This window comes from Coenobita brevimanus, chromosome 28 (genome assembly GCF_032717465.1).
Source record: "Coenobita brevimanus isolate Jiangsu-jjx chromosome 28, ASM3271746v2, whole genome shotgun sequence".
Taxonomy (NCBI): Eukaryota; Metazoa; Arthropoda; class Malacostraca; order Decapoda; family Coenobitidae; genus Coenobita; species Coenobita brevimanus.
The window spans coordinates 36,754,788-36,782,543 of record NC_136981.1 but is presented as its reverse complement, the minus strand read 5'-3'; the positions used below and the strand labels follow the sequence as shown (position 1 = coordinate 36,782,543).

The following is a 27,756-nucleotide window of genomic DNA, read 5'->3' as shown; positions in this document are numbered from 1 at the left end:
GACGGTGAATCTGACATGCTATTATCATAGGCTTTCCATGGGTAGAGATGACATGCGTTTCAAATGGTTTTGCTACGGTGATCAGTTGCACACCACATTTGTAAGAGTCACGTAATAAAAATTCTAACCAAATAACTGAAAATTTTATATTTTCGCAAATGAAGATACTGTAATGTAGAAAGAAAGACTGAGTTATGGAAATTACCTGTATGGAAACTACCATACTGGAGTCCAACATTATTTTCAGGGTTGACTTTTCCAGCAAATATAGGCCTAAACTTGAATTATGCCCCAGAATTTTAGGGGTCGACTTATACACCGGCATATACGGTATATAAACTGCCCTATGGGGGGTTATTTGTTACACCAATAAATACAACAAATACAGATATATGCATAGAATATTGTTGACCAGTTATCATTAGTGTTTCATAAATAATTTCTACATACCATCAACACATGGAGTATCTGAAAGTAAAACCATATCATACATAACACCTATACACATATGAAGAGTTACACTACATTACTGTGTTTTGATGAGTACCAACATAGAACAAAGGTATGCACTCAGAGCTAACCAAGACACTGAAGTACTGGTTATTATCACTTGACGGTGAGAACAGTGGGAAAAAGATGCCATCTCACTGCAGCCATTAACAAGCAGGAAAACTCCTGTTGAAAGAAACAGACAATTATTAAACATTATTACCATGAGTTAATTCAGTACTATAAATTTAATCTCAACATACTTTCTTCATGAACATCAATAATTTGCTAATCCTAATACCAAAACAAAGAACTATCCTAAAGACTGAATTTTACAATGCATGTGCTAAAACATCAACTCTCAGTAAACACAAAAATAAAATGTGGATCTGACTTTCACAATATAACATCTGCATCTGTGTCCACCACTGAAAATCCATAGATGCAGGTATAATCAGGTTGTCACGATTGCTGAACTATTGAACAAATCCTGCAGTGGAAAATAAAAGGTTTATTTCCAGATACCTTCAGCAATCACTTGCCCTCACCAGTGGAGAAACAGAGGAAGACTGACCTGTGGATTTCTTGGGAAGCTTGGGAAGACGAGGGATGGGGGAGAGAGAGAGAAAGAGAGAGAGAGAGAGTGCATGTGTATGTGTGCACAGGGGGAGAGAGAGGGAAAGGTGGGAACAGGTCAGATCACATTGCTCTATCTACACTCGTGAGGGCAACAGTTGTTGCCAACACAATCTGGAAATACACCTTCTGTCTGCCAATGTGTTTTCTCAAAAAAAAAAAAAAAAAAAAAAAAACAGTAAAATGGCCAGAGAATCAACTGGATCCAACAAACTCTAGTCTACTGCAGCAAATAAATGGTCATCTTTCAAAGCAAGGCAACAGAGTAAGAGTTGTCTCAGTATCTACCCACTATTTTCTACAGTATTTCATTTAGTAAGGAAGTAAAGAAGAAAATTATATAAATGGTTACCCACAACAATCATTTCAACCTAACCACATTGGTCTCTTTACACCTGCTGTTCAACTCATACCTTACACCACTTATTATGAAATCCAAACCATCATCATCATCACCACTGACATCATCATACATCATCACTATACTCTTTTAACTCTAACTTGGCCCAAATTTTCATTCTTTTGTAGCTTATTTCATGTCGCTCAGTGACAGAAAAAGACAATACCAGGGCTCTACATCCTTTCCATAGCATTTCTTCGTGACAGGCATCATATTCTAGTGCTAATGAATTCTCAGGCTCGGCATTTATGATGGTGAGAAGGCAGTTTTAGGCCACGTTAGTGTAAAATGAGTATACCATCATCATCTCTGCCCTAACTCCTACTAAGAGATATGGTGAAGTAAGATCCAAATGCCAAGAATGAAGCACAAAGGCAGAACCGGCATATACCATACCCTGCAAACTGGGCCACACAATCATTCACACACCACTCAATTCTTCCTAATGCTGGCTCTTACCTTACCAGCAAGACCATCAGTATATACAGTAAAACCTCACTATAACGAACTAATTGGGGCCCAAGGCATTCCGAAAAAAGCAAAATTCCAATAAAAGCGACATCCACACTTCCCCTTGCTAACCCGGACTTTTTCTGATATACTGTATCTGACATTAATCTGGATTGCACCAACAGTTTTTAAATTGTTTTCCCTACCACTGCAGTACTGTACAGTACTGTATTATACATTCACTACAATAATCGAATGGTATTATGTATAATATAATACTGTACTGTACACTGATAAACATATCTTTTATTTACCTTGCTGTGGTGAACATAGCTGAAGTGGTCAGGCAGTCCAGACTGCTTCTGACTTTATCGGACTTTTTCCAATACATAAGAATTTAGTCCAGTATCTCCTCGATTCCGATAAAAGTGAATTCCGGTCTACTGAAGTCCGTTACATCGAGGTTTTCTGTATATTTCCCTGTATTATCCATTTTAGATGCACTTCTTATGTACTTGCTCTTGCTCTTGATTTTTCACTTGAATGCCACGTCAGTCCCACAAACCAGACACTGACATGGGCACTGTAGTACAGTACTTTCATTTTAACTTGGCCCAAAATTTCATCCTTTTTCAACTATACAATATTTCACATAGCTCAGTGGTAGAAAAAGACAATGCTAAGCTTCTAGGTCATATCCATGATGGTTCCTCATGCCTACCCAATATATCCTTTTTACTCTAACCTGGCCTAACACTGCTCTCTTTCCATCTTGAATACTAAACTACGGCAAGAGACTAGAGCAGCGGCGCATGAGTCTGAAGATTTCATTATCGTGCTCTGGCAACCTACAATAGTGTGTCCGAATTTGTGTATACTGTATTACGATACACATATCATATTAAACACATATCATATACATGTGCGTATCATATACAGAACATACATACACACATATCATATTATAGACGAAATCGGACGCACTGTTGCCTGGTAGGTTGTCGGGACACAATAATGAAACTTTTAGACTCGTGCGCCACAACTGTAACACTAAAATATGATGCTAGTCAGAAAGAAGTGCTATGAAAGACTACAGCCATACCAGTGTCTTCTTCTGCCACTGAGCTACACGAAATAAACTGCAACAAGACAAAAACCTGGGCCAAATTAAGGGGGGAAAAAATACATATATATATACTGTATATATATATATATATATATATATATATATACTGTATATATATATATATATATATATATATCTATTCTAATGTTGCTCTACTGCTACAACTCAGCAGTCAAGAAGGTGATATGACAATTCTAGTTTAGCTGGATTAAAAAAATACGTAAATAAATAACATACCCTCACACAATGCTCTTGCGATCTCCACACTCTCATCTGTGTTTATTATCAAGGCATTCATAGCATAAGCCACTTTCCTTCTCGGTAATGCTCTGCTTTCTACTTCCACTGAACCTTTACTATTACTGTTAGTGTACCAAGATACTGAAACTCTCTCACCAATTCAAGTCTCTCTCCACTCAAAAGCACATCACAGTGAGAGTTACTATCTCTCTCAACAATCATCACTTTAATCTTATCTCCATTTAATTTCAGACCTCATTGCTTACAAATACCAATGCTGTGTGCCATCCTGCAAAACTCACATAAGCAAATAACAAAGCATCACTTACATACATTATTTACTAGATAATCCATCCTTAGTTTGTTTATAAAGGCTCCACCATGCTTACAAATGATGGCCTTGCTCACCTGATGACGGCTCTCCATGCTGCTCAATCTCTCGCAGCCTCTACTCAGTCCCTCATCCCAGAGGTCATGCAACAGGACCTTGTTTGAGATCTTTTTTGGTCTGTCTTTCACAACTCTGCCCTCAATGTTCACACCTCTTACTCCAACACAGATACTGAACCACTCACTCACACATCCACCTACTGTTACACATACACCACTCACCACAGAGACTCCTTATGTCACTCAACAGCTTTCCAACCACACCATGTAAAAACTCTCCATCACATTCCTGATGATATGGCATAAATTCAGTGAACACCACATCTCATGAAGAACTGATGTGATTTCTGAATGAGTTGTGTGAAGAGTTACACATGAACAGATGAGAGGTGGAGGGAAGATAAGTTCTTCCTTGCTGTATAAACACCTCCTTACTACTATTAACTGCACTTCTATTATGCATTATATTCAGACAAGTCTAATGAACCTGCATGCTATAAATAGTGTAATATATAAAAGGCACAATGAGAGTGACACAGCCTACACAGTACAGTAAATCATTAGTCAGGAAGGAGACCTACTGCCTATAATTAAAATCTCCTTACAGTCAGTATCTACTTCAAAATACGTAAAGTATACATACACTATAATCAAAATATTTTTTCTCAGAATACCCTCACACATATTATACCATGTGAAACCATACGGCTATAAACTGGTTCTTCAGTTAAAGAGAAACTGTTTGGTGTGATCCACCAGTCTGCATGAGATACTGACACTATGTCAGATATAGTGGGTAGTTATTAAGTGAGCATACTTAGTTCTATGCTACATCTGGCAAGCAACAAGTGTATGTGTATTTTGTGTGTGTCCATAAGTGTGTTTGTGTGTGAGCATGTGCATGTGCACATGAGTGCATATATGCATACACATGCATGTGTACAGGCATGCATGAGTGCATGCATGTGAGAATGTATTTGAGTGCCTGTGTGTGTCAGCCCACCTGAAAACTTTGCTGGCCAGTAGATTTGGCCAAGTTACTGAAGCAGCTGGCTGGCAGGGATGACTGGTAATATTCCATATCTGTAGTATTTTGTAGGTATTATTGTTAGTTGCACAGTAGGAAATTACAGCAGATAAATTCAGAGGAAAGTTGATGCAATATTCACTGAATGATAAAAACACACTAATGGGTAGTGCCAGTGTGGATGATGAATGACGGTCTGTTTATATAGTACACCCTTGTAGTACACATGTTTGTACTGCAGGGTGCACCTAGTACACAGTGGGTAGTTGACAGTGTCTGGGTAATCTTACCAACATAGTCCAATTATTTGATAAGTAACTTGTCCTCTTATATTAAGTCATATATTAATATATTAATAATGATATTCTGAAAAAATACACTGACATATTAGTATTAACTAATATATTTATATTAGCTTTTTTTTTAATGCAAGGAAGAAGGAAGCAAATTCAAGCAGGAAGAAGCCTGCAAATTGTTCCCTCCAAGCTTGTATTATATATGAGAGGTGTCACAATTCTGGTAATTGTAAAAATAATGTATATCCACTCACTCAATGTAGTGCTGCTTTGGGTGTCTGCCCTTTCCTCTCTTCCATCCTTCCTCTTGTGTCTGTCTTTCCTTCATTCTTTCCTCTTTCTTCTGCCTACAAGTGACTTTACACTCCCTCGTCTGTCTTTCTTTCCTTCATTCTTTCCTGTGGGTTACTCTACACTGAGTGACAAGCCAAATGGTTTCCTGAACACCTGGAAGCCATTTACTACACTGGGTGTAACCATATAACCAAATTATGGCACCTGGTTGTTTAGTGGGTAATTAAGGTGCTCCAATTGGATTGAACCTGTGTAAATTTATATCCAAGGGGTGGTTGGGGTTTATTGCTCACTTAATGCCACTCAGGGATGTGTGAGGCTGGTCACTCTCATCTTAAATGTCAGGACCAACTTGCCTAGCCCCGGGTTCCTACACTGCTTATGGGGTGACATACGATTGGATGATGGATGGTAAAAATAATGTGTGTGTCGAGCGATAGTGAATTCCCTATGAAAGAACTGGAGCTTTTGTGAAACAAAAGACCAAATTATTATTATTATTATTATTATTATTATTATTATTATTAAGAAGAAGAGTGAAAAGTTAAAATTTCTTGGAAGAGGCTGCCCCCACAAGATCCATGTCATACAGCCAAACACTGCTTACTCAGTGGAAAAACACCAAATCTGGTTCACTTTCCACCATCAGCCAGTGCCCATAGGTGTTCTGGGACACAGTTTTGTGACGATTATTTGGCTTGTACAGCGAAGCTAAAATAGGAAAGGAAAGATAGGTCAATGGATGCATAAGCCATTTTTACTGGGCACTGTGAAGCAGCTGAAAAATGGGAAAGCAGCTGGGTTGATGAGGTATATGAAGAGATGATTTAGTGTAGTGGAGAGAGTGGAATGATGTGCTTGTTGGAGATATGTAAGAAGGCATGGATGAGTGAAACTGCCAGCAGGGTGGAAAAACACAGTGACGGTACCCCTGTACAAAAATAAAGGTGAGTGAAGCGACTGCAAGAATCATCGTGGCATATGTCTATTGAGTGTTGTGGGGAAGGTATATGGAAAAATTATTGTACAGACAGTAAGAGAGATATCAGAAGTCCTAGTGAGTGATGAACAGGGAGGCTTTAGGAGTGGCTGAGGAAGTGTAGATCAAATATTCGCAGTGAGACAGATAGTGGAGAAGGACTGTGAAAAGGACTATAGGGTGTTTATGGCATTTAAGGATCTGGAAAAAGCATACGACTGTGGAAGATTTTGCACATGTACATGTAGATGGTAAGCTGCTAGGTGCCGTCAAGAGTATTTATGATGGTAGTGAAGCATGTGTAAGGGTAAATGGGCATCTAAGTGAATGGTTCATGATCAATGTGTGTGTGTGAAAAGGTTGTGTAATGTCCCCATGGTTGTTCAATATACAATATACAAGGATGGGGTGATGAGAGTAGTAAAAACATGAGTAATGGAGAAAGGGATGGCATTGGTAATGAATGGAATGTCTCAAATTTGGTGTATGCTGATGATGCAGTGCTACTTGAAAATACCGGGCAAGAGCTTGGTATACAGGCACAGAATTTTGTAGATGTCTGTGAGCGTTGTGCCTTGAGTGTAAATGTAGAAAAGAGTAATGTGAAGGTTACTGAAAGAGGTGACTCCCTGTGTGATTTTACAGTGAATGGAAAGAGAGACTAGAACTGGTGAGAGAGTTCAAATACCTGGGTACAGTGATAGAAAAGAGAGGAAAATGTGCAAAAGAAGTGGAAAGTAGAATGACACAAGGAAGGAAAGTAGCAGGTGCTATGAAAGCCTCGATAAGAAACAGAGGCTTGAGTGTTGCAGCTGCACAAGGCTTACGTGAAGGTGTTTTAGTGTCAACTTTAACATATGGATAAGACTATGGTGTGGCACGAAAATGAAAAGTCACGAGTAAGAGCAGTGGAGATGGGACTGTTGAGGAATGTATGTGCAGTTCGGAGAGTGGAGAGGATACAGAATACAGAGTGAGGAAGTCTGTGGACACCAGAATCGAAGAGAGTGTGTACTGAGATGGTATGGTCATGTGGCAAGAATGGATGACAATAGTGTGGTGAAAAAGGTATATATGAGTGAAATTTGAAGAAAGGAGGAGGCGAGGTAGGCCTAGAAGAAAATGGAGGAGTATGGTGGATGAGTGTGTAAGTGACGTATGGAATATGGTGATGCTCAGGGACTGACAAGAGATTGAGCTGGCTAGAAGAATTTTGTGGGAACTGCATGACCAGGGATTTGGCACCTCTTTTTAACGTGACAGCGTTTGGACTGGCTCTATCAGATAGGTATATGTGAAGATATAGAACGTAGTGAAATTTTTCGTAGCCTATCTGATGCAGCCAGGATTTTGAGGGCTTGAATGATGAGTGAATGGAAATGTGGTCCACTGAATTGGGCAAACTTTGGCTATCTGGACATTACTACTCCTCTCCCTGCCATAGGGTGGGACAGGAGGTCTGGATAATGATGAACTGATGATGACTTCAATGATGATTCTTATTTGTGTTTTCCTGTTTCTGTCTCTTGATCCCTCCCACCCAATGCAGTAGTGTGAAACACAGTTATGCTGGTGATGAATAAATAACCTTAATTTCTCACAAAATGCAATGAATGGAGTGCTGCTCAATGGAGATCTGCCAGTCTGACAATCATCAACTCTGACATGATTCTAATGAAAAAAACATTCTCTTTCTCTCTCTCATCAACCGACACAAGGAGCTTACTCACTATACAGCACACACAAGGCATCATGCACACTGTTTTCTTAACTATAAGCATGTACAACTGCAGACACCAATATCAGTTCACTATTTATTTACCCAATTATGAAAAATTCTTACATAATTTCCTCAGAAGCTTACTGAGGTCCAAACGATCTCATCACTGGGTTGCATTTGTTGCTGCTCAACTCCAGTCTGTCTGGCCAAGCAGACCTGTCCATCACAGATAAGCAACTGCTTCTATGGGGCCATATTATAGGTACAGTACAGTCCAGTACATACACCATGCTGGGATCTGGTGTCCCCTTATAGCAGACAGTGGCTCACCAGGGTCCTTCCCCTTGGCAAAGTGGAGAGAAATATGATGATGTTTGGCTGTGGGTAGATGCTGCAGCTGTTTCATTCCACCCAGGGTACAAAGCACCACTACATGAAGGCTCTTTGTCAGCAATAGGTTATGATGGCCATTGTTCACTTGTTTTGTTTGTCATCAAAAGGAAGTAGAGCTAGGAATCCAGGAGCTTGATTGGTGAGCTAATTAGTATATGGGTCATTTAAGTGGGCAAACTTTTGCTAGCTCTTGGTCTATCACACTTTATCATGCTCTCTGGAGAGTACCTCATCCCATTCTTAACCCCGCCAATACAATGACAGTTTTTCCCTATAATCTTATTACTTCCAAATGATGTTACTCAATTCAAGAAAGATTTCTCACACTTTAGAAGTTAATGAATGCTGTATCTAATTTCTCCAGTTTAAAAAACATCTCTGCTACACTAGGTAAATCTGTCTGAAGGTAGTTACAATAAAATAAAAGTACATGATCTAAGAGAAAGAGTTAAGTGGGAAAAGGTCTGGATGATGATGATGAGGGAAGTGGACTGATGTTAATGTCTGCAACAGTACAGGAAAACAAGCCATGAAGTGTGGTCTCACCGCTGGAAGTCTGTCTTGGGTGTGGTGAGTCTGTGGCGGAGCAGAAACGTGGCCAGGACCTCAGCAACACGGTCTGGGGTATCCTCCTGGACTGCATGACCACACTGTGGCAACACCTGCATCTGGAACTTGCCTGGTGATAACAAAACACAATGGTAGTGAGGTTATACTGCCCTAGTCCAAGTGAATGCCTTGTTGTTGTTCTTGTTGTGACCCCAGACTAATCTAAAATGTAAACCTGGTGGACTGCTGGCTTAAGTTGTCCTTCTCCTGTGACTGACAATCCTCATTTCGGGGATAGGGAAGTAGATGGATGTTTGTATAACCAAGCAGTGAAGCCATCCAATCATCCATCATCTAATCCTGTGTTGCCCCATGAGGAGTATAGGAGCCCAGGGTTAGGCAAGTTGGTCCTGACATTTAAGAGGAGGATGACCAGCCTCACTCATCCCTGAGTGGCATTACGTGAGCAATAAACCCCAACCACCCCTTAGATATAAACCTGTCCAGGCTCAATCCAATTGGAGAGACTTAATTGCCCACTAAACCATCAGGCACTATAATTTAGAATATGGTTACCACCCAATGTAGTAAATGGTTTCCTGGTGCACAGGAATCAGTGTACAGGAATTCAGTGCACAGGAATTCAGTGTACAGTCACCCACAGACAGAAGGAAGGGGAAAGAATGAAGGAAAGAAAGAAAAAGGGGTGTAAAGTCACATGTAGGCAGAAGGAAGTGGAGAGAATGAAGGAAAGAAGGATAGAAGAGGAAGGAAGGAAGAGAGGAAAGGGCAGACACCCAAAACAGCACTAGAAGAGGAAGGAAGGAAGAGAGGAAAGGGCAGACACCCAAAACAGCACTACATCAAGTGTGTGGATGGTGAGCGCCCCCACCTACCACCATGCAAAAATAATACACAAAAGGATAATAAACAGCCATATCCAAAAATAAATCACTAGGGAAGAAGTGTCCTTAACTAACAAGAATACGAGCATACATAAGGATATTAACCAGCCATATCGAATAACAAATAACTAACGATGAGATGTTAGGGAGCTTCCTTAACCAACGAGAATACGAACTCATGTCTCTAACCTTGCATCTGTCCCACTGTGAGGTCGGTATCTAGCCTGTCTATGCCGGCCAGCAGCAGCATCTTGGCCGGGCTGCATGACAAGAATTTCTCGGATAAGCCCTGGAACCAACCTGGCCAAAACTTTTCCGTCGCACCCAAGTCTATTCGCCAACCATATTTTTTCACCTGGAAGTAATCATTCATCATCATCATCATCATTATCATCCTGACCCATTATCATTATCACCATCCAGACCTCTTTTCCCACCTAACGACAGGGGGTGAGGCAGGGTTCAGATAGCAAGGAAAAACCTAAAAGAGGAAGAAACTAACCAGAAGTATACCAATTAAATGGGCCACACTCTCATTCCCTCACCATTTAAGCCCTCAGAATCCCATGTTCCAAAAGCATAAACATCCACAATCATGCTCTTCCATCCACCTATCAGATAAGAGTCAATTCAACAACTAATATTTCACTGAGAAGAAACAGGGATGCCAAACCCTTGTCATAAAATCCTCCATACTGAATTCTTTCATTAACAATATCATCATCATCATCTAATCTACTGTAGAGAGAGAGAGAAAGAGAGAGAAAAAAAACAGCATTATAGGAAAATACATGATGCTTTACACCACATACATATATTTTGTATTTTTTTCTTTCTATCTGACAGTTTTATGAAGTTAAGGAATGAATATTCTAACTGAAGGGGTCAGACATAAGTTTTCTCTCTCTCCCTCTCTGGTATTTAGGCAATGCAATTTAGCAAATCTAATACAGTACTGGTATTATACATTACACATCAATATGCTGTGACTTAAGTGTTTCAGCTGGTGAAATGGTGAGTTAACCTCTCATTACAACCAAGTTATAACAGGTTCTACCATGGTGTGTGTTTTTTTTTTTCTTACAAGCTAAAACTATCAAATGTTTTACTCAGCCAACCCTGGTTATGATGATGACAATAACAATGACAACAATAAGGATGATCATCTTCAATACTGATATTATAATGAAGATGAAGACAGTGATGGTGATTCATACTATCAACAAAATTCTAAGCCATGTGCCCTATTTCAAATTGAACAGTTGTGGCTGCAAGTATAGCAGATGGTGAGTTTGCAGGGTGGGGACATGGGCAGAAGTGTCAGACTCAAGGATGAAGGTGTCAGATTCAGGGGCAGAGGTGTCACATACCGGGAGATGAGGTTGTGGGGGCGGAGACATAGAGGTGGTGTCGGATTCTGGGGCAGAGGTGTTAGATTTGGGAGCAGAGGTGTCAGATTCAGAGGCACATGTGTCGGACTCGTTGTTCTCCTCTGGTATGGCATCGGCCCGCATTGTCACACTCCCCGACTCATGACTCTGGTTGTTGCTCTCCTCAGTGACCTTCTCCACATCGTCCGTCGCACAGGACCCAGTTTCTAAGCTACAGGTGTGGTGGGGGAAGGAGTAGTGTTAACCCCTTCAGTCTGATGACACCTTTGTATTTCTTTGTACATTCCTGCTAACTCCACACAATTTTATTGAACTTATTAAAGGTTTCTCAATCTGATGAAACTAATGGAAAGCTGCATCTAAAATCTTCAATGCCAGAAGTCTCACCTAACCTTAATAAAATCATCCGAAGGTAGTTACAAAACACAGTAGCTAAGAATAAAAAATCCGAGAAGAGGCCAACATAATGGAACAGCACAGAGACACATTCTCTGACTTGCATGTAAATTTGCAATATAATACACCTTTTCATCAACTCACATTAGAGTGGGTGTGATGTGCAGTAAGGGATAAGATTCAGCTTTCTATGCCACTGTGCTTACCTCACACTTTGGGGATATCCATCACTTCCCTGCCTGACACATCATATCAAAAAGTATCATCTGTAGAGAGAGAAACATACCAAGCCTCTCCCAACTTTGGAATATTTATCAGCAGAGGAAAATGTGAAGTAGAACAGGCAAAGTCTTAGGTGAACTTTTGTCCATGACTGTCCATGATACTATGATACAAAAACTTAAATTTTGTCTGGCAAATAAGACTTTCATACACATGGTTAAAATAACAGTCACCCTGTCGGATGATGCCCACGGTACAGCTAGACTGGAAGCTAAGCCTTGTGCCAAACCAGCTAATTACTTACTAACAGTTGCTGGAAACTGCTGGGAAACTGACATGAAATGTGTATTAAGATTTATAAATATGTGGGAATCTCAGCTTGGACTCTGGCTCTGGGTCTGAATGTTTCTAACCAGCAAGTGATGACTGTGTGGCAGGTTATCAAGTTTGTAGCCACATTTCACTCTCATGGTGGTACCTCCCACGGTCAACAGCGGCCATCCACCTAATCATCATCATCACCTATCCCATTTAGCTCCATTTAAAAATTAACATAGGGCCTGGGGCTTGGCTACTCAGTCCTGACATTTAGGGCAACTGTGACCAGCCTCACCTGCCACTGAGTGGGATTGTAAGCAGCAACCCCAACCACCCCTCAGATGGAACCCACACAGGTCCCACCTGGTTGCAGCACCTTAAGCCACTAAACCACCCGGGCATCATCTGGTTATATGGTTACCACCCAGTGTAGTAAATGGTACCTAAAAAAATTAAATACAAGCCACAGAATCATAAAGAACACCATACACTGTAAAATAAAGAAAACCTGAGTCACTCACTTCTTCACCTGGCCAAGCATAGACACTCTTGTGGTTACCACCCAGTGTTGCAAATGTTACCTAAAAAAATTAAATACGAGCCACAGAATCATAAAGAACACCATATACCGTACAATAAAGAAAACTTGTCACTCACTTCTTCACCTGGCCAGGCATAGACACTCTTGCGGCCTCAACATTCCTCGTCTGACCAGAGCGCACACTGAAAACAATAACAGCCATAAATTTCACAGCCATCAAAGCTTACACACTAAAGAAAATGTGGCTCAGATTAAAACACCTCAATGGAGTGATGGTCCAAATAAACCAACAGTCCATCCACCTTAATATGACAGAGATTCATGTCCTTTTGCAGCTTAATTCCCACATATCAATGGCAGCCAAACACATTACTATGGTTCTGCATCCCTTCCACTGCATTCCTTCGTCATTAGCACCATATTTTAGCGTTAAGCTTTTCTTACAGTTCAGCACACAAGATGGAGCGATGGATGGCAATTTTAACCCAAGTTATGGTGGACAGAGTGTAATGTATTGTACTTTAATTCCACCTCAATGAAATGTAACTGAACGGCCAGAAAACAATTCAGAGATGATTACCATAAAAAAATATATATGAAAGGAAATATATCCCTGATGTTTTGGATGGTGCATTTGACTCAATAATCAAGTTAACAAAAACTATTAAGATGTATATGTACTATCACAATTACTAGTTTCTTTACCCCCCTGGAAAGAAGTAAGTAGAGGACAAGGTCAGAGAAAGGCTAGGGGGACAGATATTGGTGCTTCTTCTCTCTCTCTCTCTCACACACACACACACACACACACACTACTGAACCATCATTTTCTATTAGCCTGCACTTACATCAAACCAGTCTTCCACCCCCTCTCACCAGGGGGGTAAAGAAACTAGTGATCATACACATTACTGCACTACTATAATCACACTATTTTCTGAAACAATGGGCAGCAACCTTTGACTCATTTTGTTCCTATCTTCCATATTCTGATGATTCAAGTGGCACAAAAACACTGACTACACTGATAGAAGAGGAGTGGGAAAAAAAAAAGTGTTTTTTCTACTCTTTTATATTATGGAATTAGCAACAAGATATAACTACAGCAGATCCTCATTATAACAGACTAATTGGGATGGAAGTCTGACCCGATAAAGCTGATAATCCGCTATATTCAATGTTCCTCCTAAGGTGGGATTTCAAACACAATAAAAAATGAGTACAACAGCATATTCTAGTGCCAAAAATGAGTGCTATATCCATTTTACACTAACTCGGCCCATAATTTTGCTCTCTGCTGCTTATTTCACACCCTTGTCATACTACTTCTTCATGACTATTACAGCACTGCTATGGTCTGTTATTTTAACTCAGCACTCACAATGGGGAGAGGGCAATTTTGGGCCCAGTCAGAGTAAAAAGGTTTGGAAACACATACTGCAGCCCAATGTGCCCCATTTAACAGACACTGTTTGCAATAGCCAAGAGAAATCCAGCGGCTTTTATAGTGTCCGTTAAATCTGATATACGGTCTACTCAGGTCTGTTAAATCAAGGGCCTACTGTATATCAAATGTGCACACACACAGCGACACTGTACCCAAACTTCGACCCTGACCTGTGACATCAAGTTTTAACTAACCAGCATCAAAACTGAACTACTCCTTATAAGACTTACACACACTTTTGAGATGGCATTCATGAGATATTCTGTTAACACAGATATAGTGATACATGCAGAGAGATGAATCATCATCATCATCATCATCATCCGGACCTCCTCTCCCACCCAAGGGCAGGGTGAGGAGTAGCAATGTCCAGACAGCCCAAATTTGCTCAATCCAATGGGCCATGCTTCCATTCACTTATCATTCAAGCCCCCAGAATCCTGGCTCTATCGGATACGCCAAAAACATTCACCACGTTCTGTAGCTTTGCATAAACGTATCCGACTGAGTCAATCCGGATGCTGCCACGTTAAAAAGGGGTGCCAAAATCCCTGATCATGCACTTCTCCTCACAACATTCATCCAGACAGCTCGATCTCTTGTCAGTTCCCTAGCCTCACCAACTTGCAAACCTCTCTTCCTCACACATTCATCCACCATATCTCTCCACCTTCCCCTTGGCCTACCTCGCCTCCTCCCTCCTTCAGATTCGTTCAGATATACCATTTTCACCACTCTATTGCTATCCATTCTCTCCACATGACCATACCATCTCAGTACATACTCTTCGATTCTGGTGAACATGATCACAAAACCTAAGACACTGGGACTAACAGTAAAAAAAAAAAAAAAAAAAAAACATCTGCTTTGTGATTTTGTTCAATTATTTAAAAGTCTGATAAAGGACACTGTCCAGTAAACGTATCAGTTAATAAATATCTGACATCCCAATTACTGTATATATCTGAACACTTGATAACATTCTAGTCCTTGATGAAATTATGAAGCCAAATTCACATGTAAGTTGGTTACGTTTTTCACAATAGTGAATTAAGAAGAGATCACTAACCTCCACTCCACAGCATTTTGCAGCGAGTTGAAGCTCTGTGGCCGTCCCCGCAAAAAGCTCTGCATGGAACTGAGAGCGTCCATGGCTGTGCCCTCCACCACATCTATCACCATCAGCCCAGCCAACCCTGACACACACACACATATCGGCTATACATTAGTAGTAGTAACTGTAATAGCTGCAACCCCAGGCTAATCCAAATGTGAACCTAGTGACTGCATGCCAAAGCTGTCCTTCTTTTGCAGTCCATTATCCTCCTGTTGGGGGAATGGGAGGGGATTGCAGCATGTTTATATAACTGGGCAGCTTCATTGCCTGGTCATAATATTGGTGCCACTATTTGTGGGCATCCCTCTCCAGCACCCACATATGCCTTACATCAATCAGTGACTCAGAGTTGTTGTGGACCACCAGCAATCAACTCACACAACTGGCCAGTTGTAGTGCACACAGAACAGGAGGAATATACTCCACCCAACATTTCCACTTATGACAATGGATTATACGTTGGTTATGTGTCCCAAAATATAGCTTTTCCTTTATATCCATCCATCCATCATCCAATCCTATGCCGCCCCACGAGGAGTGTAGGAGCCCAGGGCTAGGCAAATTGGTCCTGACATTTAAGATGAGAGTTACAATTGGTATTATTAATAGGGAGAAACCGGCAAACCAACTTTTTAGCTAGCAATGAAATGGATACTAATAGGACTTTCATGGACAATTTTTCTGTATATCACTCTGGGCTTACTATAGCAACAAACCAATGTAAAAAAAATAAAAAATTGATACATAACATGGAATACTTCTAAGATAATTTTACATCAGAGGTACAGTCATGTTAACTGAAGTGGTGAAGGACACTGGGTGAAGGTAAAGACTATATTCTTTTCACCTTAACTCGACCATTATTTTCATCTTTTTGCAGCTTCTTTCACATAGCTCAGCATAGGACAAAGACAATGCTACAGCCCTACATCCTGTCTATGGCACCTCTTTGTGACTAGCACCATATTTGCTCATTAATCTTTTGCTCTAACTCAAAATTCAGTACAGAAATATGTTAGTCTTAGGCCAAATCAGAGTAATAAGAGTATAGAGTCACCCACCTGCCACATGCTGTTGATAAGCTGTGTGTACGGCAACAGCACCACCCATACTGTGGCCAATCAGTACACACGGTGGCTGCTGGTTACCATACATTGCCTCAACCACAGCACCAACATCACTGAAAATGTCATGTGTGCAGTCAGCTATAAAAGTACATTCATCTCTACTGCCTCCTGCATCATATCATTAGAGTCACAGATGCTTGAATGAGATGCAATAGAGAAAGATGCAAATTATCACTCACAAATGAATCATAATATGCATCTCACTTCACTATGTCACAGTCAACTGGCTGTGAATCTAGCAGTGAAAGAGAGGCAGAAGAAGTGAAGATATTCATACTTGACCATGCCTTGCAACTTATAAGCACTGGAGTATATATTTTTGACAAACAGATACTATGCAACACAATGCAAAGGCCACAAATCTGAGAGATATTATACTGTACTGTACTCCACTAGGTTCTTCTTTCAAGTTCATTTGTAGTCCTAAGCACAGCAATACATCTGTGCACAGGAAGCAACTTCATCGATTCAATGATCACAGCGAGATAAGAATCTGAAACTATAAACTGTTTGTGTCAACTGTATCATCAGTAAGTATTTGCAGCAGTTAAATTTTGCCATGTAAGTCAACCATGTACAGGTGAGAGTGTGGAAACCTGGCCAGGGTATCTGCAGAGAGGTCTGTGTCATCAGAGGTGCAGGTGTTGCCATGACCACGCTGATCCAATGCCACCACCTGACACTCCACCATCTCACAAACTGCCTCCTGTAACAAAAAATCATATATCATCATCATCATCAAGACCAATTTCCCCCACTTAGGGGACATGTTCAGGAAGGGCCCAAAAAATACAAGAAAACATGAAAGGGGGAAAACTATCAATAGTAGGCTTAAAGAAATGACAAAGTAAGGTACAGTTCTTCAAAATAAAACCATGAACACAATATAAAACTATCAATACTCTGTTCCCCGGCTCTAACTGAACACTCATCTTCCTGGATAAGACAACCGTGAGACTGGGAAGAGAATATGAGGCCATCTGTAGAGTAACACTGAAAGAAACATGATCAGTAAGAGGACAAATGGAGGTTAGACATCTGATTTTTATTCTTTAACTCCTATGGCACTGTGTCCAAAACTCATTACTCTATCCTCCATTATCTCTGCTTTGATTCTGGTACATTCAGTGTTACTTCATTAAGTGTCTAATATAAATAGTGGGGTGGAGTACTCACAGCCAAAAGTGACCATGTGAGGGCAGAATATCCCCCACCATGCAGCAGCAGCAGGAGGGGGCCGGTGGAGCCTCTGCGGTACACCCGGAACACATTGCCATCGCTCCCCACCACCACATCCTCGCAGTGGTCCCAGTACTTACGCCACGATACTGGGGTGTAGTCACGCTGCCCTCTGCCTCGTGCACCACGCCCTCGACCACCAACTCCGCCACCGCCACCACCACCACGCAGCCTTCACAAAATACATTAAAATTATAGTTCTTTTACTATACATTTTTAAGTTGTTAAAGTATAATGAGTGTAATATTACCATCATCATCATCATCAACATCATCATCTTCATTGTCATCATCACCATCATCCAGACCAAGGCCATGTACATGGGGGGGTTAAAGCCCCCAATTTGAAAGAATGAAGAATCTAAATGAAAACAATACAAAAAATGCAACTCATTAATTTAATTAAATCTTGTTAAGAATGTTACAACAGAAATATATTAGAAAAAGAGTTAAAAAGTTCTACAAAATATAAGAAAGAATGAATTAAAAAGTTTCACGTACATCCCAGAATGTTTTGTTACCAAGGAGAACACATGGAAGGTCATGGAAGGCTACTGAAAAAAATGGAAGTTTGTAGAACATAGTGGAAATTTCTGGAATGTTTCAAAAGGGTATATAAATGGTACTTTTATGTTGAGTGAGTTAGTTTATAGTCAGAAATCAGCAAGTAAAGAAGTGTTTTATCTTGTTTTTCCTGTGTTTATTAGTGAAAGATGTCAGGAAAACGACTGAATTCTTAGCTTCGCTTCCAAGGTTCTGTAGAGTTCAGTATGTAAATTACCCTGAGTTTGTACACTTTCAGTACTTTAGTCAGTTACAATACCTAAGTTTACCATATTGCTTAACTTAGCTTGGTAGGTAATGAAGGCACTCCAATCGGATTGGGCCTGTGAAGGTTTACATCCATGGGATTGTTGGGGGTTATTGCTCATGTAATGCCACCCAGGGATGAGTGAAGTTGGTCACTCTCATCTTAAATGTCAGGACCAACTTGCCTAGCCCTGGGCTCCTACACTCCTCATGGGGCAACACAGGATTAGATGATGAATGAATGAACGAATGAAATAAAGTGAATAAAATGTTATGAAAAAATAGTATTTTTGTTCAAACCCTCCCCTCTTTAAAAAATCCTGCACATGGGCCTGATCCAGGCTTCTTTTTCCACCTAAGAATGGGGTGAAGTAGGATCCACAGAGCAAGAAAAAATACTGACAGACTGGGAACTAATCAAAGTCCACCCAATTAAATGGACCACACTCATTCACTGACTGTTCAAGCCTCCGAAATCCTGGCATCACCTCCCATGCACACCTTCCAAGCAAGTGCACTTCCTAATTATAATATCAACCTCACAAATTTTGGTGTTATCCCTTTTAGTTTATTTCTTCTGCTACTAAACAATACTATTTAACTTAAGGGATGGCCTCTTGTATAAACTGCACTTATTAAGGCTACAGATACTAGAAATGCCTTCATGTGATGGCACTGATACTGCCAAGTGATGGGGCTACTGTATAGTACCTAGTTATATACACTCAAGATGTAGTGCTGCCTACTTCTTCCTTTGCCTTTATCATTCTTTTTCTGTGTGCTCTCCACTCCTCCTATTTCTCTCATTTTTCCTGCCACTTTTTATTACTCCTCTTTCATTTTTTGGTAGCTTTTTACATTGAGTGACAAGCCTAATGGTTTCCTGTAAGCCAGGAAACCATTTACAATACTGGGTGGTAACCATACAACCAATCCATATGTGTTTCCTTCGTGTCAACATGTGGGTTGGCAGAGGATTAGTGTCCCTCCCTGTAAAACAGTTAAATCAGAGTCAAACAGCCAACACTTATGGGATTATGGAGTCTGGCTATAGACAGATAGATAGACAGATAGATAAAGAGAACTCTCTCCCTGTCCCCTGAAAGGATGATGGTGGGCAGACACAGAGAGGGGCAACTTCAGCCTGCATTCTATGGGATTCACATTCAAATGAACCTTGAGCTACAATACCAGTAACAACAATAACACTTAGAGTTATATCTAACTCCCCATTCCAAAAAAGTTTAGGCCTACCCTGAAATGAATAAATACTGGTATTGTCAAGAGGTGGCAAGAGTGTAATGAAAACAATGCCTCCGGACTCAGTGGGTTATTGACAGAATCATAAACTACTCAACCTTTTTCACTACAATAACACTTTTATATTTCTTCCTGCAAGTGCCACATGATTTTATTCAACTCAGGGAAAGGCACATAGTGCAGGTTAAAAACTGTCTCTATTTAACCCGTGCAATGCGGCCAGGGGTTGTGCAAATATCCCCCGAGGTGCAGCAAAATGGCAATTTTGGTCACTCACACAGTTTTCCGTGAAGAGTATATCACTGGCTAAGAAACTGCACCAAGCTGCTACTTACATTTTTTTTTTTTTTTTTTTTTTTTTTTTTTTTTTGAAACTGGCAAAGTTTTGGAGAAATAATTGTCAGAAATTGCATTTCTGGCAGGAACATGAAAACTTTGCTTTGTGTGTGTGTGTGTGAAATATGTATTGAGGCAGAAGAGACAGGTTGCAGACAGGCTGTTGCCAGGCTTCCCGCTGGCCAGGTGCATTGCCAGCTCGCTCTGCACGCTGCAATACGAGCTTAGGGAGCTACTTTTACACCCATTATTTACCACCCTACTTCTGTTCCATTACCTCCTATTGACCTTACATTAGTGTTTATGTTATTCTGACCCATGACTGCCTTTCCTGGGGTGATAAAATTGCAAGAAATGCATTATGAAGTGTGTGATTTTGTAAGAAGACATAGCCGAGGGGTGTAATTCTATAGAGAAGGTTATCTGGTTGATTCGTCGATGGGAGAGGCACTAGGAGAGAGTAATTGTGAGGCGTTGTAGGAGATGTAGGCCTTCTCTGCTCCATTATTCTCTTCATATTTTAAGTGGGATGATGAAATAGGCAGATTTGGGTCAATGGGGATTATTGTGAGAGTTCTATCTCTACTGCCAGACGCCTCAATCCCGTCTGGGGTGGCCACAAACAAATCGCCTCCAAGTCACCCTGTCCCCCGCCATTTCACTGCCCTGCTCCCAACTCACACCCCCCTTTCTCATATACCTCTCCACCCCATCCCTCCATCTCATCCTCGGCCTCCCCCTCTCTCTTCCCCCCTCCACCTCACTCACATACACTCTCTTCGTCAGTCTTTCACCCTTCATCCTCTCCACATGGCCAAACCACCTCAGTGTGTTCCTCATAACGCTTCCTATCACATCCACATCCACACCACAACGCTCCTTTATATCCTCATTCATCAGCCTGCCTCTCCATGTGACTCCACAGGCTCCTCTTAAATAACTCATTTCCACTGCTCTCACTCTTGACTTGTGTCCTTCCAACAATGTCCAAGCTTCACTTCCATATGTTAGAATTGGTATCACAATACTGTCATGTAGTAACTTTTTCACTTCCATGCTCATTTCCCTGTTTCTTATCACTGCTTTCAAAGAACCAGCAACCTTTCTTCCCTGCTGTACCCTTTCAAGCACTTCACCCTCCAAACCTCCATCCTTACTCATCACACTACCCAAGTACAGTACTTAAACGTACTCACATTTTCCAGTTCCTCACCATCCAACCTCGCTGTACATTCACTGACTTCACCTCTCTCAAAGACCATCACTTTACTTTCCCTACATTCACCTTTAGATTCCGTTTCTTACACACTCTCCCAAACTCATCCACCAAGCCTTGCAGCTCTCCTTCGTCTTTACTCAACAACACAGTATCATCTGCAAACAACAGTACTGGGAGTTTCCAAACACTATCCTCTCTCACCAGGGCCACTCCAACATCCACTACCCTACCTTGTACCTCTTTTATTACCCCATCCATGTACAGATTGAACAACCATGGAGACATGACACATCCCTGTTTCAACCCAACTTTCAAAGAGAAAAATTCACTTAGTTCACCATCCACACGCACTGCAGCCTTAGCACCATCATACATACTCTTCACAGCATTCAACAACTTCCCATCTACTCCATATATTCTTAACACTTTCCATATGAATATGAATAAAAGTTAGAACTTGGCGTGACCCGTGTAGCCTATGGTTTGTAGCAGTTTATGCTAGCTGCTGTCCTCCTACTTTACTCTCACTCTCCTACTCCCTATCGCTCTCTCTTTGTCTAACTCTTGTTCTCTCCTGTCCTACTGACCCTCCTACATGTGATATCGGACTTATATCTCCCTCTTGCTTCAAGCTAAAGCGTGTGGGCGTACGTGTGTGTGTGTGTCGGTCATATTTCCAGCGCATGATCAGGGGTGTTTGGCATTCTTGATTCCTCTAGGCAGGGGGATGTATAGTTGTCTCTTCCTGGAGAACTTAGACATAACTACTTGTTTTACATATTGTTACCTATAGCTATACAGCTGCATACCGCAGTTACATATAGTATTGTGTTACAACATTATGCGTACACTTTTGGGTCATTGTTGCTGATGCAACTTAAGAACTGGGCTCAAGATAGGGGGTTGCAATGAGAGCTACCAGTTACCGTAAAACCCCACAAATTTTGTGTCGTTTTGATCCTTCTAGAAACTTTGTGGTGCGTTGCTGAAAATCTTGCTCATAAGAGGTATGTCACAGCTTTCCGAGACGCCCCTGTATGAGGTACGCCACAGTCTACGGGTTAAACTCTCCAGTATAATGATAGTCTCTTATCATATACCCTTGCTCCTGTCAACAATTGTGAAAATTGTCACTTCCCACTCACACACAGTTTATCTCAGACTTGAAGTTATAGATAAGAAATCAGATTAGATACAAACAGTTTCATGAGGCCCATTTTATCATGTTTTCAATATTTTCCCTCCATCTGATCTTCATACACTATTGTTCCCTTCTTCTATTATCTCTCTCCTTGATAAGATTCTGTCTGTCTCTCCCCCTTTCCTACACTTTCTCCTATTTGATCATTTCCATCATCTTTATTACATCACACTGTCCCTCCATTATTACTTCCTTTATGGAAATTATGTGCCCTGAAAATCCTCAGCACAACATACTCAGTGTACAGTACGATACCATATTTAGTAATGTAAATGATATTTTCTCCCTTAACCTAACCTTTATTATATGTTCAGGTTCAACCACACCTTTATGCAATATGTTTACATACATGTGTGTGTGTATGTGTGCAAGTGCACTGGTATAAATGCATGCATGCATGTATATAAAGGATATAAAATGGCATATAATTCATTGCCTCACTACTCACCAGCTGGACAACTGAACAAACTTTCATATAAGAACTACCGTAATTATAATCCCAATAGCATATACGGTAATAAATTATTACTTCCAAACACTACATAATTATGTAATCCTGCATCCTGAAGAAGTTTATCACAGTTGAAAAAAAAAAAAAAAGGCATTTGGTTTTGTCCAGAAAAAAATACTAAAATAATATTATTTTAATATTTTATTCTAGACAACACCAAAAGACTTTTTCTTTTCAACTGTGATAAACTCCTTCAGGATGCAGGGTTATATTTTATGCAGACTTTGAACGTAATAATTTATTACAACTTACCACAGTCAAGGGGTGCCTCAGAAAAAAGGGCTTAACTTAATACCATATATGAACGTTTTCTAGGATAAATATATTCAGTGTTTTACATAAATTTTGTGGATTTAAAGAGTACATCATTAAAGCCTCCTTCCCCCCTGCTGACACAAACTGTACATGTCTTTATCTTAGTATCCATCAGCCCTAACTTAGGCAGTTGGAACACAGCTATATGGTAGGTCAACTTATACTGCATAGCTGTAAGATAAAGGGGGAGGTGGATGTATTGGAATGGCATCTGTAAGACATCCTTCCATATTTTGAAAACTTTTACAAGAATTTGAATACAAAAAATTAAATTAGTGTTTATCACAGCAAACATCAATGTAATATTACTAAATATACAGTAAACTCTCAATTATTCGTTGTATTTCAGCCAAGCCCTACACTGAATATATAACATGAAATGCTGGATACTGCATATCCGGCTCAACATTTGGGTTTGAGCTGGATATTGTGATTCTATCTGTCTTGACCCTCTATCCACCAAGAGTAAAAGATGAAGACTAAGCATACAAAAACAATACAGTAATGATACAGTACAGTAATACAGTACTGTACAGTGTGTACGGTACTGTTATATGTCCTCACCAAGTGTTGGCATCAATGGGGAGAAACAGCACTAGGGAGTTCACACTTGTTAACAGTACAGTACACAGTGCAGCACAGGAGTACAGTAGTTTAACAACAACAATAGAACACTAGGACATGAGCAATGACAGGCCATTAATTTTGCAATACAATACAGTACAGCAGCATGAACACAGGATGCCACAGAGTTAGCCAAAACACCGGGGTTTTGCGACTGCATGGTCAGATGTCTTGACTCTACAACATCCATGGACAAGAATGAGAGCGTGGCAGAATTCTTGGCGCACAGGACAGGTTATGCCCAAGATGGATTCTGATTGGCTGGTACGTAGCAGGCGTTTTATCGGCTCCCAAGTTTCGGGATACCACCTGGCATCGGCTGGCTACAACTTACAAGCCAGCTGAGACCCCTCAACACCAGATATTACATTGGACTGCTGGTTAAGTCCCGTTTCAGTGCCGGATGTTGCATAAAATCACTGGATATTGCTTTAATAAAGCCAAGATAGCTGTGCCACATATTGCGTTGGGCTGGATATTGTACCAATGGATAATTGAGAGATCAATGTATAATATCTACACGATGCTTTAGTGAAAAAAATATGATAAATTTGAATTGCTTGATTCTGGGAAGAGCTGAATGTTCCTCATGAACTACAGGTATACTGATACAGTATCATAAATTTTGTGTTTATCTCCATGGCTGGATTTACATTACAGTACTCTGAAGTGGACTGGGTACACAAACACCTCAACATCTGTATAGGGAAGCTCACCAAGATTTAGTCCACTGACTTTACTTACTGTACTGTACATTACATCATTTGCTTACTGAAAGGGAACCTACACTTGGTGGCACCATGGCATCTAGCAAGAGCCAAAACTCCCCACAGACATATTTCCTTGCACCTCGTTATCGGAAGATCCCTAGTCCAATCTTCACGAGGTGCTGTTTACCGAAAGGGGCATTGACCCCACAGAAGCAGTTGCTTACCTGTGGTTGACAGGTCTGCTCAGCCATACAGATCAGGGTTAAGCAATTATTCAGGTACTGGGGGAAGGGTGCAACTGAAGAGCCAGCCAGTCTTAAACCGTCTCTCTGAGGAACAATCACATCACCCTTGAGGGGATAATAACTACCGGGTATCTAAATTAGGCAACATTAACTTATCTACCTATCCAAAACACTGTGAAACAGCTGGAGAGATCCTATGCACAGAATTTACAACTGTAATAACTATACTGTAAACATCATTGTGATACATTTAAAAAGTTGTGGAATTGCAGAATTTTGAAGATATCATCAACACAACCTCATCAGTTTTACAAGCAAACCATGGCTGGTAGCCACCCACCATGCTGGATTTTTAAGCTGATTTGGTTCCAAAGCCAATCTGTCACTATTCGTTCATTTCTACGAACCTAAGCTTATTCAACAGATAATTTGCCATTTTGGACAACCATGGAAATAAGAAACTTCCTTTTGACAGTTTATGGATCTCACCTTCTACTAACTTTTTTCCAATATAAATACTGTAGCTGTCACAAATAAACATTAGCCTTAGTACTGTACTATACAAAACTTTTTAATCCAATCTTCACATGTAGTGGGGGATCAAATGGACAGGTATGATGGGCACACGAGGCAGATGCACCGACCAACCAGACTGAAGCAGGGAAGCCACTGAGTGTGCCTCTTTTGGGCCATGTGATACATATGTAGCAGTTACATCACACTAATGTAAGCAGCCATACCTCTTTAACTTTAGTTAAAAAATGGTTGTCAGATGAGGTGGTTGTTCTTATAATCATGGGGCATGGCTGAAGTAAGTTTTCCAAAAAGACAATGCAGATACCAACTTAAGAGACTGCAGAGTGCTATCATGAGCCGCTGACTGTCCTGCAGGTAACTATAAACTGCCATGTAATTATAAGATGGACTCATTTATGGTACTATGGATGCTGGACAATCTTTCAGAAGGTACAGTTTCTGCATTTTGAAGGTTAGGTTTGAATGAGATGAGGTGGTCAATGCTGAGGGGGTTTGAGGATGCAGTCCCCCAGGTTGGAAAATGTTTTTTTATGATGATGTTTATTGTGATAGTGCTAGGTGGGGGCGCTCACCATCCACTTACTCGATGTAGTGCCGCTTTGGGTGTCTGCTCTTTCCTGTCTTCTTTCCTTCCTCTTCTGTCTTTCTTTCCTCTTCCTTCTAAGTACGGGTGACTTTACACTCCCTCTTCTGTCTTTCTTTCCTTCATTCTTTCCTCTTCCTTCTGCCTATGGGTGACTCTACACTGACTGACAAGCTGAATGGTTTCCTGTACACCAGGAAACCATTTACAATGCTGGGTGGTAACCATAACACCAAATTATGGCACCTGGTGGTTTAGTGGGTAATTAAGGCACTCCAATCGGATTGAGCCAGTGCAAGCTTACATCCAAGGGATGGTTGGGGTTTATTGCTCACATAATGCCACTCAGGGATGAGTGAGGCTGTCACTCTCATCTTAAATGCCAGGACCAACTTCCCTAGTCCTGGGCTCCTACGCTCCTCATGGGGCAACACAGGATTAGATGATGGATGGATGGTTTATTGTGATTTGATCAACTTCTGTCTTCACATTTAACTTTAAAAAATCTGTTAGATACTATCTATCTATCTATTGCCAGACGCCATAATCCCATAAGGGGTGGTCATTTGACTTTGAGTTATTTGTACAATTTCTGCATTTTCATAGTTAGGTTTGAATGCAATGAGATGGTCAATAATGTTGGGGGTCTGGGAGAGACAGCCCTCTAGTTAAGTGTTTTTTCTGGTGATTTTTGTTGTGAATCAGTCTATCTGAATCATCTTTTGAAAATTAGCCCACTAAGATGTGCTCGCCCACCCAAAACTTTGGATTTCTCCCCCAGTCCCATTATCGCGATAGAAGGGGAGGGCATAACCTGGAAACAGTTGCTTTGCGAACAGTTTGAAAGTTAAATTCGATCAATTCACAAATGAAAATACACTGGCTCGTTTGGCAAAATGACCAATTCCAACCTAACCTAACTAACTGCAATGATTTGGGAACGAATGAGTCTTGGGTCTGAAATGACCCACTGCCCTCTATGGGACGCCACCACTCACGTAAACAAACCTAAGCTGGTGAGTGAGTGAATGAATGAAATCCAAGTGTCACAGTGCAAAGATCATATGGCACTATGCTGTGAATAACCCAACTTGGTGCTCTTCAATGTAGTACCATAAACGTTATTTCTGTTCTGGGTGTCATAAATGAACTGTATAATTTTTAACGATAATCCGTCATAAAATTTCCATCATTTTTTGATGAATACCTTTCCTGCAATTTGCCGCAAAACATTACTGGTAATTTTCAAAGCTTTGAAAAGGTAGTGAGGTGACACTGCTTAATAAAGTTAGTAAATTATGTTGCTGGTGCTGCTGTGGTCTCAGGCTTATCTGGATATGAACCAGGTGGATTGCAGGCTGATGTTGCTCACCTGGTGATAAACTCTTCTGCAGCTCATCTTCTTCCTCTCTGGAGACAGGGAGTTCAGGGCCTCTAGTACAACCTGGCACTCTCCGGTGCCAGTAACATTACCGTATCTGTGCTATAACGTGAAGGCATCCCTCTCTAGCACCTGGAAACATTATAGCCTATATCATATATTTATAAAGCTGACCAAAACTCACCCAGTAGGTAGTGATGGCAGACCCATAGGTGGCAACTTACTCCTTAGTAATGAACGTCTTATGTCTGCCATTATCCTGTAATAATCCGGTCGCAAATCATACGGCACAGATATCACAAGATAGCTTCAGCTCCAAGACAATCTTTACAA

The 27,756-nt window shown here is 40.7% G+C and overlaps 1 protein-coding gene across 2 annotated transcripts; it reads right to left on the bottom strand.

Moving 5' to 3' along the window:
* Positions 1-569: 569 nt before the first annotated feature.
* On the bottom strand, positions 570-27,756 carry LOC145394830 (protein phosphatase methylesterase 1). Of its 2 annotated transcripts, XM_080268630.1 has the most exons (11): positions 27,608-27,756; positions 17,630-17,864; positions 17,050-17,159; positions 16,388-16,506; positions 15,279-15,405; positions 12,879-12,944; positions 11,265-11,496; positions 10,084-10,249; positions 8,987-9,119; positions 4,735-4,814; positions 597-675 (listed from the first exon to the last, which is right to left on the bottom strand). In XM_080268630.1, the coding sequence occupies exons 1-10, from the start codon at positions 27,676-27,678 to the stop codon at positions 4,769-4,771; spliced, it is 1,305 nt and encodes a 434-aa protein (XP_080124756.1). In that variant the 5' UTR covers positions 27,679-27,756; the 3' UTR covers positions 597-675; positions 4,735-4,768. The 2 variants fall into 2 exon arrangements, with proteins under 2 accessions (XP_080124757.1, XP_080124756.1); XM_080268631.1 differs by lacking the exon at positions 4,735-4,814 and having other exon boundaries at positions 570-675.